Source organism: Rattus rattus, chromosome 12 (genome assembly GCF_011064425.1).
Source record: "Rattus rattus isolate New Zealand chromosome 12, Rrattus_CSIRO_v1, whole genome shotgun sequence".
Taxonomy (NCBI): domain Eukaryota; kingdom Metazoa; phylum Chordata; class Mammalia; order Rodentia; family Muridae; genus Rattus; species Rattus rattus.
This window is the reverse complement of record NC_046165.1, coordinates 5,119,124-5,134,342: the sequence shown is the minus strand read 5'-3', so window position 1 is coordinate 5,134,342 and position 15,219 is coordinate 5,119,124. Positions and strand designations below refer to the sequence as shown.

Here is a 15,219-nt window from a genome sequence, read left to right as displayed (position 1 = left end):
TGTGCTGTCATTAGCCGAAAGTCCAATGGAAAGCCTAAGTCAACTTTCTAATCAGAGATGATACTCAACTTTGTGTTTTGTGTTAATTATGGAGGGGTCTAATTTCCACAGATGCCTAAGTGATCATCTGAGAGCTGGACCTAAAGCCATCTGTGACAGGAACAGAGCTGATAGAACGTCTGTCTGAGGCCAGCAATTATTTATCCCCAACATAGGAAATCTTCCCGATGCCACCTTTCCTGGCTGTGAACTGAGAAGGAAGAACGGAGGGGATTACACTGATCAGGGCTTGACATTTATGGCTGCCAGTTGGCTGTTAGAAATATAGCCAAGGCACTCAGCCCTAGACCTGGGAGGCAGCTGGATCCTAGGCTGTGCACTGGTACTTGTTTTAAGCTCTGCTCAATTTCCTGGGAGTCCCTTCAGCTTCCTGGATTGAACAAAGAACTACCTTTGCCTGTAAGTGTCGTGCAGCTGCAGCAAGACAAAGAGGTCGCCTATTTTTACAGATTCCTCCTGCTCTTTCCATGTCGTTATTGGAGCTTGAAGAATACACCCTCCCTCTCTCAGCACGGCCCTTCGTGCTACCATCATCGATGTGAACATCTCTTTTCAGCGTCAGACCAACATACTCCTCCAATCAGTTTTTCACATTCCGTTTGTACTCTTCTCTAGATAACTCCTGGAAAATGATTTTTTTTTAAACCCATTGTTTTGTGGTTTGCTCGGTTAACCTTAGCTGATCATCTCCCCATCCCCTGCCTTCCCCACTCCATCTACCTAAGAGCACTAGATATGAATTTTTCAGCAAAGTTGAGTTTACTGAACCACAGCAACAGGGCAGGCTGCTGAAAACCAGGGAAGCTATGTGCCTCTTGTAAACAAAGGAAGAGATAGGAGTTCTTACAGGATTTAGAGGGATGATGGAGTTTAGGCGAATTTTAAATAAGGATGTGTTTAGCTAGGCTCAAAACAAAGCAAAGCTGTGTGTACAGGACTTAACATCAAGGCTAGACCTTGACGTTGATCTAGAGTCCTGGTTCCTTGGAAACTACAGTTAAGAGAGTTGTAGAGTGGTGTGTCCAGGAACCCCCTTATTTCAAGCATGGCGCCTTTACTGGAAATTGAGGCTTTCTGTGTCAATGGGACTCACATTCTACAGACTTTGTTTGCATCCGTGTAATTCCCCTGGTCTTGGAAAACAAAAGGGATTCGCTGAGGTCTTGGCGTTTGCCTGTTGGCTTGTTTGGCAGTTACTGCTGTGCAGGGGAGCCTGTTACTTGTACTGTTACTTGTACCTTCCTCTTACCCTTCTCACCGGCTTCAGCTGTGTCTACCCCAGCCTCACTTACTCCCTCACTCCCATGGTTATCTCCCAGTATCATTTTGCGAAGCTTAAGTTTATAAAAGCACCAAGTTCTCTGAAGAACAGGACTTGATTGTTATTGAAATGGGCAGGCTAGAGAATATGGCGGACTTCAGATAAGGGTTGATCAAGCAACATTAAAAAAATATCACGAATTGTTTGTTGCTTTGTATATTGAGTAAAAATAAATAAAAAATAAAATGTCTTATTTCTGCTTTTACTATGTCTCTTCCTACCACCAGTTTTGTCATATTAAGTATAGTGTCTTTGGATGCTCACAATGATTAGAAGCTGGACTTTATATTGAATCATTTATAACTCAATCAATGCATTCATCTCGGTCCTGCTTTCTTAATAATTGTAGCCTCTGCATCTTCCACCTCCTCATTCTTTCTCCATCCCGATATTTAACTGTTTAATTTATCTTTGAAGCTTTACAGTTCAAGTATTTTATATGTATTAATTCCAAGTGGGTGTTTTTCAAATTCTCCCAGCTCTATGATAGTATTCATGAATTTTACATAATTTTTATATCTCCCACTGTTTCCTTCATCATTTTAATTCACTTAATCTTTCCTTTACATGTTGCATTTCTACCATGTGAAATCCCCAGCGTTGGATCACTTTAGTCTTATCTGTGGACTCTCCAATGGTAGATTTTTCTCCTTCTTCTCCTTCTTCTCCTTCTTTGTCTTCTCCTTCTCCTTCTCTTCCTTCTCCTTCTCTTCCTTCTTCTATTTCTTCTTCTTCTTCTTCTTCTTCTTCTTCTTCTTCTTCTTCTTCTTCTTCTTCTTCTTCTTCTTCTTCTTCTTCTTCTTCTTCCTCTTCCTCTTCCTCTTCTTCCTTGTCATCTTCCTCCTCTTTTCCTTCTTCTTCTGTAAGTTTTGGATAATATGCCTTCTTTTAGTTGAAGCGTTAGTTAATAATGTCCCATGCAACCTTGGCTGAGACTTCATGTAGGATTAAGGATACAGACAAGAATCTCAGGAACCTTCCCAGCCAAGGATATTGCTTATTAAAATATCCTGCCATAGTAACACTTTAGGTATAAATTCTGTAAGAACTCATCTGTGAGATATAGTCGCAACAGAACATTTACTTGAGAAGTACGTGCCCAGTCCTTGTTGACCAGTATAGACATGTTGGTAGTCAACACCTTGTCATCTGGGTGAACTTCAGACTTTTCAGATGGATTAAGTTGCAGTTTTCTAATGTTTCAAAGGCCAGAGATCGCATTTCTCATCTCCATCCAATCGATGGAAAGTTAAGCTCCTCAGACAAAGAGCAGGTCTTAGCAGTCTGTGCGCTGCCAATCTTACCATCCTGCATTGTCCTTCAGCTCTTTCTTGATATTCTCTCTGGGCCTCTACAATTTACACATCAGCATCTATACTTCTAGGAGAATGACTATCCTTCTCAGGGACTGACTATACTACAAGACTTCTTTCATTTCCCGTGGGCTCAGCTGTCCACCAAAAGAGTCTTGTGTTAGACTTGATATTTCCAAATGTTTTGTACCAATGTTTCTGGGTAGGTTTTCCTGTTGTATATTTTGTGTGTGTGTAGGTAGATAGGTCTGATCATATGTACGGAGACATGAGCCATTGGCTACGTTTTCATTAGGCGTAGTGCTACATGCCTGTGAACCTAGCTCTGGAGACACACAGAAGCAGGGAGATTGCTGTGAGATCAACCTCAACCCAGGCTTCATGGGAGTACCAGACCGAGGAGGGATGTTATAACATCCCTTGCCTGACTGAGACGTTTTACTCACATATGCAAATCCTTCTGTATATATTGTTAGCCACCTCCCCTGTCTTTCTCCTTCCCTTTAATCTTGATGATATAATTAAGGGTAGGGAGACATAAATCAGGGTCAGTGCCTATCTTGGCTTTTGAGAGTTAGATGTTATCTCGGTCTGTGAAACATTAGAAAACTGTAACTTAGTCTACCTGAAAAGTTTGGTTGACAAGCTGTATGCTACCAATGCGCCTACCTCATTCCATGGACTGGGTATGCACTGGTTTGTGTGAGTAAATCTTCTGCAGAGGCTACATCTCACGGGCATGTTGTAGCGTTTCATGCCTGAAGTTGTTTGTGGCAGGATATTGGATCCCACAGTAACATATGGGTTACCTGAGAGAGGAGAGTAAGTCCAGGTGAAGAGTGGAGTGTTGAGCCAGCCGTGTTTATGCACATCTGCCACTCAACACTCCAGAGGCTGGGACATGGGGATGGAATTTTCAAGGCCAGCCTGGGCTTCATAGTGAGACCTTCCTCAAAAAGGCAAAAACTAAAGCAAAAATAAGATATTATTGCCAAGAAAACATTGCTAAGATTTACGTTTTCCATAAGTGTCACACACATTTTTATTTATCACATTTTTATACCTACATATCATATATATTTTCTGTGAGGGAGAAATGTCCTGGCTCTGTGGGGATTACTTTTTGCTTGTAAAGGAAGTCATCACTACTAGGTATCTATCCACTCTTGGCCAGGTTGGGATTGTTGGGTTCTTGAATGCTATGTAAATGTTGGGTAATTTTTGTGCTTGTCTATTTTTGGTAAAATTTGTATTTATTGTGAAAACTATTTTATATAAATATAATGCACGTGGATGTGTGTTGATGTGAATATATTTTATGAATGCATTTGGATGATGTGTATACAGCTAGTAGGATTAAAAACAAACTGCAAATATGTATACTGTAATCTACCTGAGAGCTAGTACCATATCAGTACTTTAGAAACCCTCTCTCTGATCACAGGATCCACACTGTCTTCAGAGAAAATGCCCCAGACACTCACACCGTGAACAGTGAACATGGATGTCTTTGTGCTGGTACATATTTAACCACGGCGATACGTATTTTGGGTGTTATGCACATGTTGATTTCAGGTGAATTGAATAGGGCATTCTCTGTCTGGCCTGCTTTCATTTGCTTTTAAGGCCTGCTCAAACAGCTGCGTGCAATTAGAGTATTAACCGTTCACACCGCTGTAAGATACACCAGTGAAGGGATACAATACATTCATGGTTCATTCTGTTCTTGACTTATGTCGGATCTCTTTCCAGCTTGGGCAGCTAAAAGGTAGGTCTGTTGGAATTTTTGAGCCAATAGCTTTGTGCACACATCTAGAAGTTTCTTTAGGTCTGAATCCAGAAATAGGATTGCAGGGCTGTAAGGTATGTTCATAGCCAACGTTACAGGTATAACAAAGCACTTAGCAAAATCATTATATACACTTACATTTCTGGTGGTGTGTGAGAGTTTCCATACTGCCTCATTCTTTTCAACACTCAATTAAAAGAGATTTTTTTTCCCACCTACTTTTCCCTCGGAGGCAGGTTATTGTGTGTGCTGCCCAAGTCTCAGATTTGTGATATAGTCAAGGGTGGTCCTCTTAAACCCACCTCCTGAATGCTAAGGTGACAGTGTTTGCTAGCGTGCCTGGATTTTGTGATGCTAAGGATTGAATGCAGGGTTTAGTTCATCCTAAGCAAACATTCTCTTTACCCATCGATTGGCATCTCCAGCCATTTATTGGACCTTCAATACTTAATATTTTAATGATTATTATGCAGTTAGTACTTAGCTCGTGTTTCTAAACTGTAGATTTCTTAATAAGATTGAGCATATTAAAATGTAAATTTTAATCTTAATAAGATTGACCACAGTTTTTTTTATTCATAAGCTTTTTTGTTTGTTTGTTTTTCTAGGCAGGGTTTCTCAGTACTTCCTGACTGTTCTGGAACCAGCTCTGTAGACCAGGCTATCCTGGAACTCAGAGATCCTCCTACCTCAGTAACCCCAAATGTTGGACTTAAAAGCATATACTGCCACTTCCCAGCTCATCTATAAACTTTTAATTATATAGTATTTTAAAATTTTTTACTTGTGACATGTGCCCATTTTTGTTATTCTTTGTGACTGACTTTTTATATAATGAAACACACACACACACACACACACACACACACACACACTTATTCCAATTTCTGATACTTCTGGTAGAGAATGTGTGTATATGTGCTGCATGTGGAGGAGGAGGGGGGGAAGGGAGAGAGGTATAGGTGCACAAACACAAGCGCTGTACTGAAAGTCCAGAGCAAGATGGCGGTGCCTTTCACTGGTTAACAGAAGCTGGCTGATTGGGCTAAGGGGATGATCGAGAAAAGCCCGGAATCCGTTTGCTTCCGGCTTCAGAACCTTTTACGTTCCAACCAGTCCCACCTTTCGACTCTTGCCGCTAATTCCTTTGGATCTGCCCAAAATTCCCTACCTATGCTTACATCCTGAAATATTTTGCCTATTTTCAAAGTTTTGAGCGCTGTAAGATCTTTGTTCCCATTTGGATTGATTTCTGTGCAGAGTGAGAGGGATGACTGTCTGTAGCCTTTGACTTCTCTGCACGGCTTGCCAAAGAGGCTGGCACTGATGCTAACGTCCGTTCTGATGCCCGTGTTAAAATTTAGGTGGAACTAAAGATGTAGGCTATGTTTCTCCTCTGCGTGACGCACGTGGCACGCTGTTTTCATTAACATGGCTCTGTGGTGTAATCTGAAGCTGGGTTGCGACACCTTCCTTGCTCTCTATGTTCAACTTCTCTGTCATCTATGATTTCAAATACATTTTTGGGGGCGTTTCCTAAACTTTGAAGATTATCACTGAAGTTTCGTTGGACATTGCATCGGATTTTGGTAATATAGCAATTTTCTCATTATTTCCGATTTTTTTATGTATAAAAGAATATTGCTTACATGCTAGCAATCTTGTAATTGTTTTGAGCTGTGTGGGATTCAGCTAACAAATGCTGAGGAGAATTTATAACGTTTATATGCATATTTATTTAGAGGGCATGTTTTATGGCCCCTCGTGACAGCAATTTTCATAAATAATTCATACATTTCCTAAAATTAAGGTGCAGTCTTGAGCTGTTTGGTTCATTTTAATCAAGTTCGTGCAATCTAAATCTCTCTCCCCTTACTGACTTTTTGTTTGCCTCATCTCTCAATGCCTCTGAGACCATGGAAACCTCCTAATGTTCGTGCAGAGACCCGTGTTTTCATTGAGTCCTGGTAGAATGTCATTGTGCAGCTACATTGTTGCATTTCTTTCTCCATTGATCTTTAACTGGTAAATTAGCATCTGTAGCTTTGGGTAGAGGCCATATTTGTCCGTGTTCATAGGTTTGATTTCGTGGCAGCATATCTTCTACTCTTGATGATATTTTGAGTTGATATTTGTAGATGTAACTATGGTCACCCTTTAAAAATTCATATACGAACACTTATGCACACATACACCTATCCACACTTGGGGGCCAGTACATGAGAGACACTTGTATATTTGTGTGCATTCATTCAGATTTTGAGACACTGGGCTAGAGTATCTCATTACAATTTTATTTCCCCTTTTCTCCTTTTTAGCGTGTCTCTTGCTGTTGTTGGTTTTTAATTCTTCTCGTTTTTGCCTCCTCTTCCAATACAACTTTATAATTATATTTGAAGTTCATTAACTATTTTTCTCATAGTTACGGTGGATTATTTTGACATTCATACTGAACACAGCTTAAAGTTAGCCATTATTTTGTCTTCATCTCAAATGATATAAAAGATATTATAGTGTTTTTTTCTTAGTTGTGGCGATTCCCCTTCCCAACTTAGGTACTACTATTTCCCAAACCCATTCTCTTGTAATTTCCTTAGGCCTTCACAGGACAGACCATTTTGCACATTCATGTGTGTTTGTTTGTGTGCACCACACATTTGCCAGTTTTTTTACTCAGAACCCAATGCTACATTTCAGCCCTTCCATCTGGTCTAATTTTCTTTCTTCCTGAAGCATGTCCTTTAGAATTTCATTTAGGGAAAGTCTGTATATAATAAAACTCCCAGACTCGCCATTCTCAGGATGTCCTTAGCTCGCCTCTGTTCTGGAAACTTAGTTTTACTTGTGCCGATGGTTTCTAGGGTGGCATTTTTCTTTCCCAGAGTACTGTACACTGTCTTCTGATAGCCGCATCATCACTCTATCGAACCATCACTCATCAATATGATTTTCTGCTTGTAAGTGATAGACACTTTTCTCTGTTTCTATTCCATATGTCTTGCATTTCTCCAAGAGCACATTGACACTCTTGGTACGGATGAATGTAGATGTTTTTGAAGTTCGTTTAGCTTTAATGCCCTTGAGTATTTTGGATCAGAAGCGAGTGTCTTCAACACCTTGTTGGATATATTACTTACTACGAGTCTTTCACTATTTTCTCTCTCCAGTTTTATCCAGTCTCTCCTGTGCCATGGTCATTAATTCACATTTTCTCTGTAAAAGTTTTTAACCCTGTCAACTCCCCCCTTTTCTTCGGTATTTTTAATCTCCAAGTTGATTGAGGCCTGCATTCGAGTTCACTGATTTGCTCTTTGGCCTCCATCACTAAAGGCCATTTAAAGTTGAGTTAACTGTTGTTTTATCCCACTGTAGTTTTAAATTTTAAAAATGTAACATATCTAAGTTGTGCTTTTAAAATCTGATTGGCTGGGATGTTGTGTAGGTCCAGGCCTCTAGCACGCTGTGGGGGTTCTTGTTTGGAGTGTCTATGCTGTGTGTCTGTGTGTCGGATAGTAAGTTGGGTCTGTGTGTTGGGTAGTAAGTAAGTTGTAGCTTCTTTATTTTTCTTAGCAGTATCTTGAGACCTGTTGGCCTTATAATTGAGGTTACTTATGCCCCTATGGAAAAAACTTCCAGGACTATGGGGTATACATTTAGTTTCTGTGTTTGATATTTCCTAGTTCCCAGTGCAAGTATGGATATCGGTCACAAGTGCCTTAATTTATATTTAAGTGATTAATTTATTAATTAATAATTTATTAATTAATAATGAACAATTCTAGTTTCTCCCTCACATATGGTAGCAAGGTCTCTTGCTCTTTTCCTGGGGTCACAGATTATTTATATTTTTCTACTCTGGGGTTTGAGCCTCATGTGGAACTCTCTGGAATTTCTCTCTGTGAGCTGATTTGTCTCTCACCTTGTTTACTCTGATAAGTGATCCAAAAGGAGCCATTGCCACAGAAGTTGATCAAGTGACTTGGAATGGCCTTACCTCTTCTGAGATTGGACTTTCAGATCTGTTGAGGTTTACTTTAACCTGAATTCCTTGCTTCCCCTTACCAATTAGAGATGATTTGAGATGCATATGCTTTGGGATTTCATTACATTTCCCACTTTGGACATTATTAAAAAGATAATTATTGAGAAAATTGAGAATTTGAGAAGCCAGATGTCTCCTCTATGGTTTTGTTTCTATAATGACAGTTAGACTAGAGATAGGAACAAAAAGTCACTTTGAATTTTATGTTTTAGACAAAATTCAGTTCAGCATTAGGATTAGGAATGAATGTTTTTTAAGGTCTAAAAGCAGAAGTGTTCATGTGTGAAAGGAGCAGTTCACAGGACTGGTTCAAAGAACCACTAGAGATCGACTCTGCTACTGTGAGACATATGTCTGTAGACACAGGTGACAATCACGTCAGCTCAGTAAGTGTTGATATTTCAAGCAAGCGCTTTTAGTTTCAATGGCAGGGATGGAAATAGACAAAGCCAGTTAAAAAGCCAGCCTGGGACTTTTTCTTTCCTAGAATGGCTAGTGGACTTTTCCTCTCCACTGTTCCTGGTAATTATCTATCAACACTTCCCTGTATCTAACACCAGTACCCTATGGTCTACTCATATCAAAGAGTGGAGGATTAATAAAGCTTTTATTGTGAAAGATCACCCATAAATACTATGGTTTTTCTCCAAAGAGTAACAGAAGACTCTGTGTCCAATAGTCTTAAATTTTAATGAGAAGAAGAAAGTTTTAAGGATGAACAATGCAATTCCCATGGAAGAGGTAACACTTCATTTCTCCGGCTTTCTCTTCCAGTCCCTATAAACAACCCGTTACATTTAGAGATTATCCAGCCCCCGTCTATAGCATCTCCTTGGTTCCTGCTTTGCCCAAGGCATAGTGCAAACTTCCCCCAATAAATTACCATCAGTAAAATTAGGCCATATTATGGCTCTTCAATACCACTTGAGGTTTTTTTTTTTTCTAGAAACTGTGGCAAAATTTCCCAAATCACAATTAATTTCAATTCACCTTAGTGAGTAGGTAACATATTTCTTAAGCATTTCTACAAGTGAAAAGGTGCCTGAACCAATGCTCTGGAGCTCACAAAATCTTTATTTAGAAAGAAAGATGCTAAACATCCCGGAAGGTGGAGAGAGCCCTGCCATCGAGCCACATAATCCTCAAGGATCTAGAAGCCCACAGGAAGCAGAGCTCGATTTGGTTGCGTCAAGAGAAAAGGACACACACACTCTGTTGATCACATCTACTCTGGTTTGAAAAGAAATTGCATTTCCTCCAAGACTCACAATAAAACTTAAGGTCTAAAAACCAGAATCAAATGTGGCAGCACTAGGAAATGATTTGGCAGCCAAGGCTCCATCGGTGGATTGAGATCAGGGCTTTTGTGCCTCTTTTGTGTCTCACCGAGTATGGATCTCACCACACAGTAAATACTGGATCTCACCACACAGTAAATACTGCTGGCACATCTCTACCTACACACTGGAAGAAGTAATTCTTTTTCCTTATGTATCACCTAGTCTAAAGTACTTTGTTACAGTGGCAATAAAGACTAGATTGTGACCTAAAGCTGAGCTCTTCTAATTTAAAAGGTCGATTTATAGAAAGTAGTTTACAGAGGCCCAAAGTAACAATGTAATTTAATTTCTGAATACCAAAATATAGTTATTTTGTTTGCAATTCAGACTTCTGACATTTCTTTGAAACACAGTCACAAGCACAGACCATGGAACAAAAGGAATTTAGGCCCCCTCTAAGGCTGAAATCTGTGCTTTGGTAAAGGGAGACAGTCATTGTGTTATGTAGTGTCTGCCCAGCGAGCTCTCAGTAGCTTCTTCTAGATTCTGGCCCTGAGCAGCTTCCATAGGAAGTCACTATTGTAAGTGACAATAGTGCAGACTGTACACTACAGTAAGGATTAAGAGAATGGCTGCCTCTGTCCATATGGTGTGTCATCTGAATACATCAGGCAAGGCATCGACAGAAAGGATGAGCTGCAACGCATGCCTTCGAAGCCCATGTTTACAGTCAAATCAGCCTCATGTTTGCTTGTCTCCCCCTCGCTGGGCTTCGAGCCGTTCTTATACCCAGTACCTCTCCTAATTCCTTTTCCACCCTTTCATCTTGCTTCCCTGCCATCGCTCTAACTCAGAGCGCTGGCAGTGTGCCTCTTTCCTGCAGTGAGTCAAAACATGGGGAAACAGATTCCTGCCCCCACCCATGATGCAGCCATCCTGGGTGTTCTCATCAGCAGGGACTGATGTTCCTCAGACCTCCACACAGGATGGCAGGAATATAAAGAGAAGGCATATGTACCAGCACAACAGGGGAAGCAGAAACGAAGAGCGTCTGCAGAAAGCAAAACACATCTCGGCTTGGGTCAGGAACAAGCAGCACTCAGTTCTCTTTGTTTAGGAATGAAATCCTTAGTCACAATGGTTGGTTTAGGCACTGAGATTTTTCATATGGCTGTGAAATGAATGCAATGTGCCCCCCCAATGCAATGCAATGAGAATTGAATCTCTCAATGAGAGATTGAGAAATCTCTCAATTTCTGGAGAGTGGTGATTCTAGAAATACTGTGAGTTAGAGGAACAATTAGATGTTTATTAGCTTGCTACTTCAATTCAAACATGGGGACACGGAGGTCCTGCAATACTGTGGACTTAGCTGCAGGCACTGTATATGAGGAAACCGCTTCTAAGACTGTGACTCTTTTCAGTGTTTACTTTGCGATGCCCACTGAGGCTCTGTATGCCAGAAGTACAGGCGTAACAGAGGTTGATGGTAAGGAGATGGCGTTTGAGTCTCTCACTGTTCCTTGTGGTGGTATTTAGATATGTAGTCTGTTATGGCTTGGGTGCAAAATGTCCCCAACAGGTTCATGTGTTTGAACACCTTGATCTCCAGCTGTTGGCACTGTTTGGGAAGGCTATGATGGCTTCAAGAGACATGACCCAGATTGAGGAAATGGGTCACTAGATGCAGGCATTGAGGATTTTTTTTTTTTTTGGCTCAGCACTGTTTTCTGCCCCTTCTCTCTGCTTCTCCTGTTCTGCTGAGATGTGATGAAGAAGCTGCCTCAAAACAATGCCTCACCATGCCTTCCTCATCCCAATGAACTATTTCTCTCTCTCTCTCTCTCTCTCTCTCTCTCTCTCTCTCTCTTTTCTCTCTCCTTTTTTCAAGTTAATGGAAACAAGTCTTTATTAAGTAACTTGTAATATCAGAAAAATAAAACTCTTATAATTCTCTTTATAGCAAATATATACTATCAGGACTTTGGCCATCTTAAGTTAAAAGCCCTTTATCATGAAATATATGGTTTTAAACTTTACTCAAATTGAATTTATAATCCCTATGACCTCCCCGATATACATAATAAAAGGGTGTAGTACCATTTGTAAATACTAAACTATATTGATAATTTGTAGAAGAAGTCAGCCATCAACTCCTCGTCTGTCTCCTGCATTTCCTGAGAGCATAGAACACCTACTTGCTCGAAGGGCTAGGAGCGACCCACTTAGTATCGGCAACCATGTTGGCCTTCCAATATACAAACCTTTCCTCTCTTAATTTGCTTCTGACAGATGGTTGCTCATGGAGATGAGAAAGGTAGCTAATATGGGACTTCAGAGGGGTAGATGCATAAAGGAGACGTGACCCTCCTGGAGGTGATTGACAGAGACTCTGATCCAGTTGCACTTGATTTTGGATGTCACACCTCTGAAATGTGTTTGTCAGTTGTTGTCAACTTGATACATGCTGGAGTGATCTCAAAAAGGGGATCGCCAATTGAGAAAATGGTCCCATTGGATTAACCTGTTGTCATGTCTTTGAGGCACTTTTTGATTAATGGTTGACAGGGAAGGGTTCAGCCCACTCAGTGCTGGGCCACCCCTGGGCAGGTAGTCCGGAGTATACAAGTATACAAGAAGGCAAATTTAGCAATCCATGGGATTAAGTCAGTAAGAATTATTTCTCTATAGTCACTGCTTCAATTCCTGTGTTCAGGTTCCTGCCTTGAGTTCCCTAATTTTAGAATTTTAGGATCCCCTAATGATAAACTGAAACTTTTAAGCCAAGTAAACCCTTTCATACCTAAATTGCCTAGGTCATGATCTCTATCATAAAAATAGAAACAAGACTAAGACCAGAGTTACAAGAACTCAGTGTTTGTTCTTTACAAATCTCTATTCTAAGCTACTCACTTCTAATCTTCAAACTGAGCACAGTAGGTGGTATTTGTGATGCGTGATAAGGGGAAGATGACCTAGCATTCTGCATTTGAACCAAGCACTTCCTACTGATATTCAAAGCATGGAAATAAAGGGGGAGAAGAGAGAACCGTTGGTTTAATGTCACCAATACTAAATGAGTATTTATAAAGCTTAGAGATTTGGGCTCCTTTGCAACTTAAACACTGTCCAACAAATGCTTCTTCTCTTATCACAACCAAAGTTAATAGCTTTGGAAATGTTGGGGTCAAAACTGGACCTCCCATAGCTCTACTGGATCAGGCATGACCACTTGGCTCCAATACGTCAATTAAAGGCATAATTGAGACTATAAAGCAGAGAAGGAAGATTTATTTAATATAGCTATGTTTGAGAAGATAAGGACATAACAGCACAATCTATCCTTATGACACAGAAAGCAAGTTTAGTTTTAAATTGATGGTAGGTGCAAAACAAAGCTGTCCTCGGTAAGCATGGTCCCATCCATCACTAACTTGCCCATGGCATGGTCCTACCCATCACTAACTTGTTCATGGTATGGTCTTGCATATCACTAATTTGCCCATGGCATGGTCCTACCCATCAGTAACTTGCCCATGGCATGGTCCCGTCCATCACTAACTTGCCCATGGCATAGTCTCACCCACCACTAACCTGCCCATGGCATAGTCCCACCCATTTCTAACCTGCCCATGGCATGGTCTTGCACATTACTAACTTGCCCATGGCATGGTCCCACCCATCACTAACTTGCCCATGGCATGGTCCTACCCATCACTAACTTGTTCATGGTATGGTCTTGCCCATTATTAACCCGACTCTCAGTATTGCAGCTCTGAGTTCCAGTCTGTCCTCTACTATGTGAAAACCTCTTCTTGGAGACAAGTTTTACCCCATGTCCCAGGCCCCCAGGCTTTTCCTACCCTAGCAGGAGACTCTTGACAAAAGTTAGGTTTCCTTGGTTTGCAGTATCTCAATGGTATAATAGAGGAGGGCTGAGTTCTGTCTCCCCTTGGGTTACTTTGCACCTGCCAGGACAGCTGCAGTCATAGGAATGCAGAAAACTTGTCTTACTTGTTCACTCTGTCCTGAGTGTTTATTAAATAATCTCCTTAGAGTCTTTGCTTTTGACAAGTCTTTAATGACTGTCTTCTTACCCAAATGTTTAGACATTCTGACAGATAGTTTGACTCTGCAGCAGTGTGATATGAGCTCTGGTTTTTACCTTTTCTATGAAAACATTTCCTACTAAGACCCCAGGTCTTCCCACCCTGTAGCTCACAAACAGATCTGATGTGCTTTCTGCATCCTTCTATTTCTTCTTCTCTCATACATTACATGGTAACTGCAGCCTCCCCTTTGCCCACTCCTCAAAGCCCTTCCCAGACCCAGATCCTCTGCTCCTTCATTTCTTTTCAGAACAAAGCAGGCCTCCCAGGGATATCAAGTAAACACAGCATAACAAGTTACAATAAGTCTAGGCACAAACCCTCCAACCCATAGGAGGTAAAGAATCCCAAGGCAGGGAAAACAGCCAGAGCAACTGCTCTCCATACTTCGAAACTATGTTTCTCCTCTCTGGTCTCTCGGCGACTGATTCCCTTGTCTTTTAAGTGCTTTGTGGGAAATTTCATCGACTTTCAAAGATCATTTCTATGTCTATAAAATCATGGATCATATAATTCAACCTTACTTTCTGATTCCTACTTAGTGTCAGGCTCATATAACTCAGAGCCCAGAGACCATTGGAAGCTCATTTCTCCTTCCTCTGACCAAGCAGGATGTCCTTCTTTTGCAGCCTAACCAGTGTTTCTCAGAATACCTTTCTCTTAGCCCTAGCAACAATGCCCTGATATGGGCCCCTATGGCTTCTCAGCAAGGCTTTCACAACCGATTCCCTTGTGGCTTCTTTGTTATCCATTCGCACGTAGAAAACCAATGTTTTTTATTATGTTCCCCATTTAAGCTAATTAAAAAAGGAATAATGAGTGTGATTCTCTTGGGGTTAAAATTTTTCAATGTTTGCCATATGAAAACAGATAATTATGCTAGGCATGGCTGCCCTCTGAGAGGCCCAACCAGCAGCTGAAAGAGTCAGAGGCAGATGCATACACCCAGCCAATGAACAAAAGCTGGAAACCCCTGTGGTTGAATTGGGGAAAAGCTGGAAGAAGCTGAGAAGGAGGGTGACCCCACAGGAGGACCAGCCGTCTTAACTAACTCAGACCCCTGAGATCTCTCAGACGCTGAGCTACCAACCGGGCAGCACATACCAGCTGATATGAGGCCCCCAGACACATACAACAAGGACCACCTGATCTGGCCTCAGTGAGAGAGGCTGCACCTAACCCTCAAGAGACTCGAGGCCCTAGGGAGTGGGTTGGTCTAGTGGGGTGGGGGTTGGCGGTTGGGGACATCCTTCTGGAGACTGGGGGAGAAGTATGGGATGAGGAACTGTCAGAAGGAGGACAGGG

General features: G+C 41.2%; 1 protein-coding gene across 1 annotated transcript in view; it reads left to right on the top strand.

Moving 5' to 3' along the window:
* The first annotated feature begins 5,441 nt into the window (after positions 1-5,441).
* LOC116913430 (heparan-sulfate 6-O-sulfotransferase 3-like) overlaps positions 5,442-15,219 on the top strand; it is a 198,589-nt gene continuing 188,811 nt past the window's right edge. Inside the window, exon 1 of the mRNA XM_032917622.1 lies at positions 5,442-7,440. Within this exon, the coding sequence (XP_032773513.1) occupies positions 7,427-7,440 (14 nt within the window). The 5' untranslated portion in view covers positions 5,442-7,426. The remainder of the gene's footprint in view (positions 7,441-15,219) is intronic.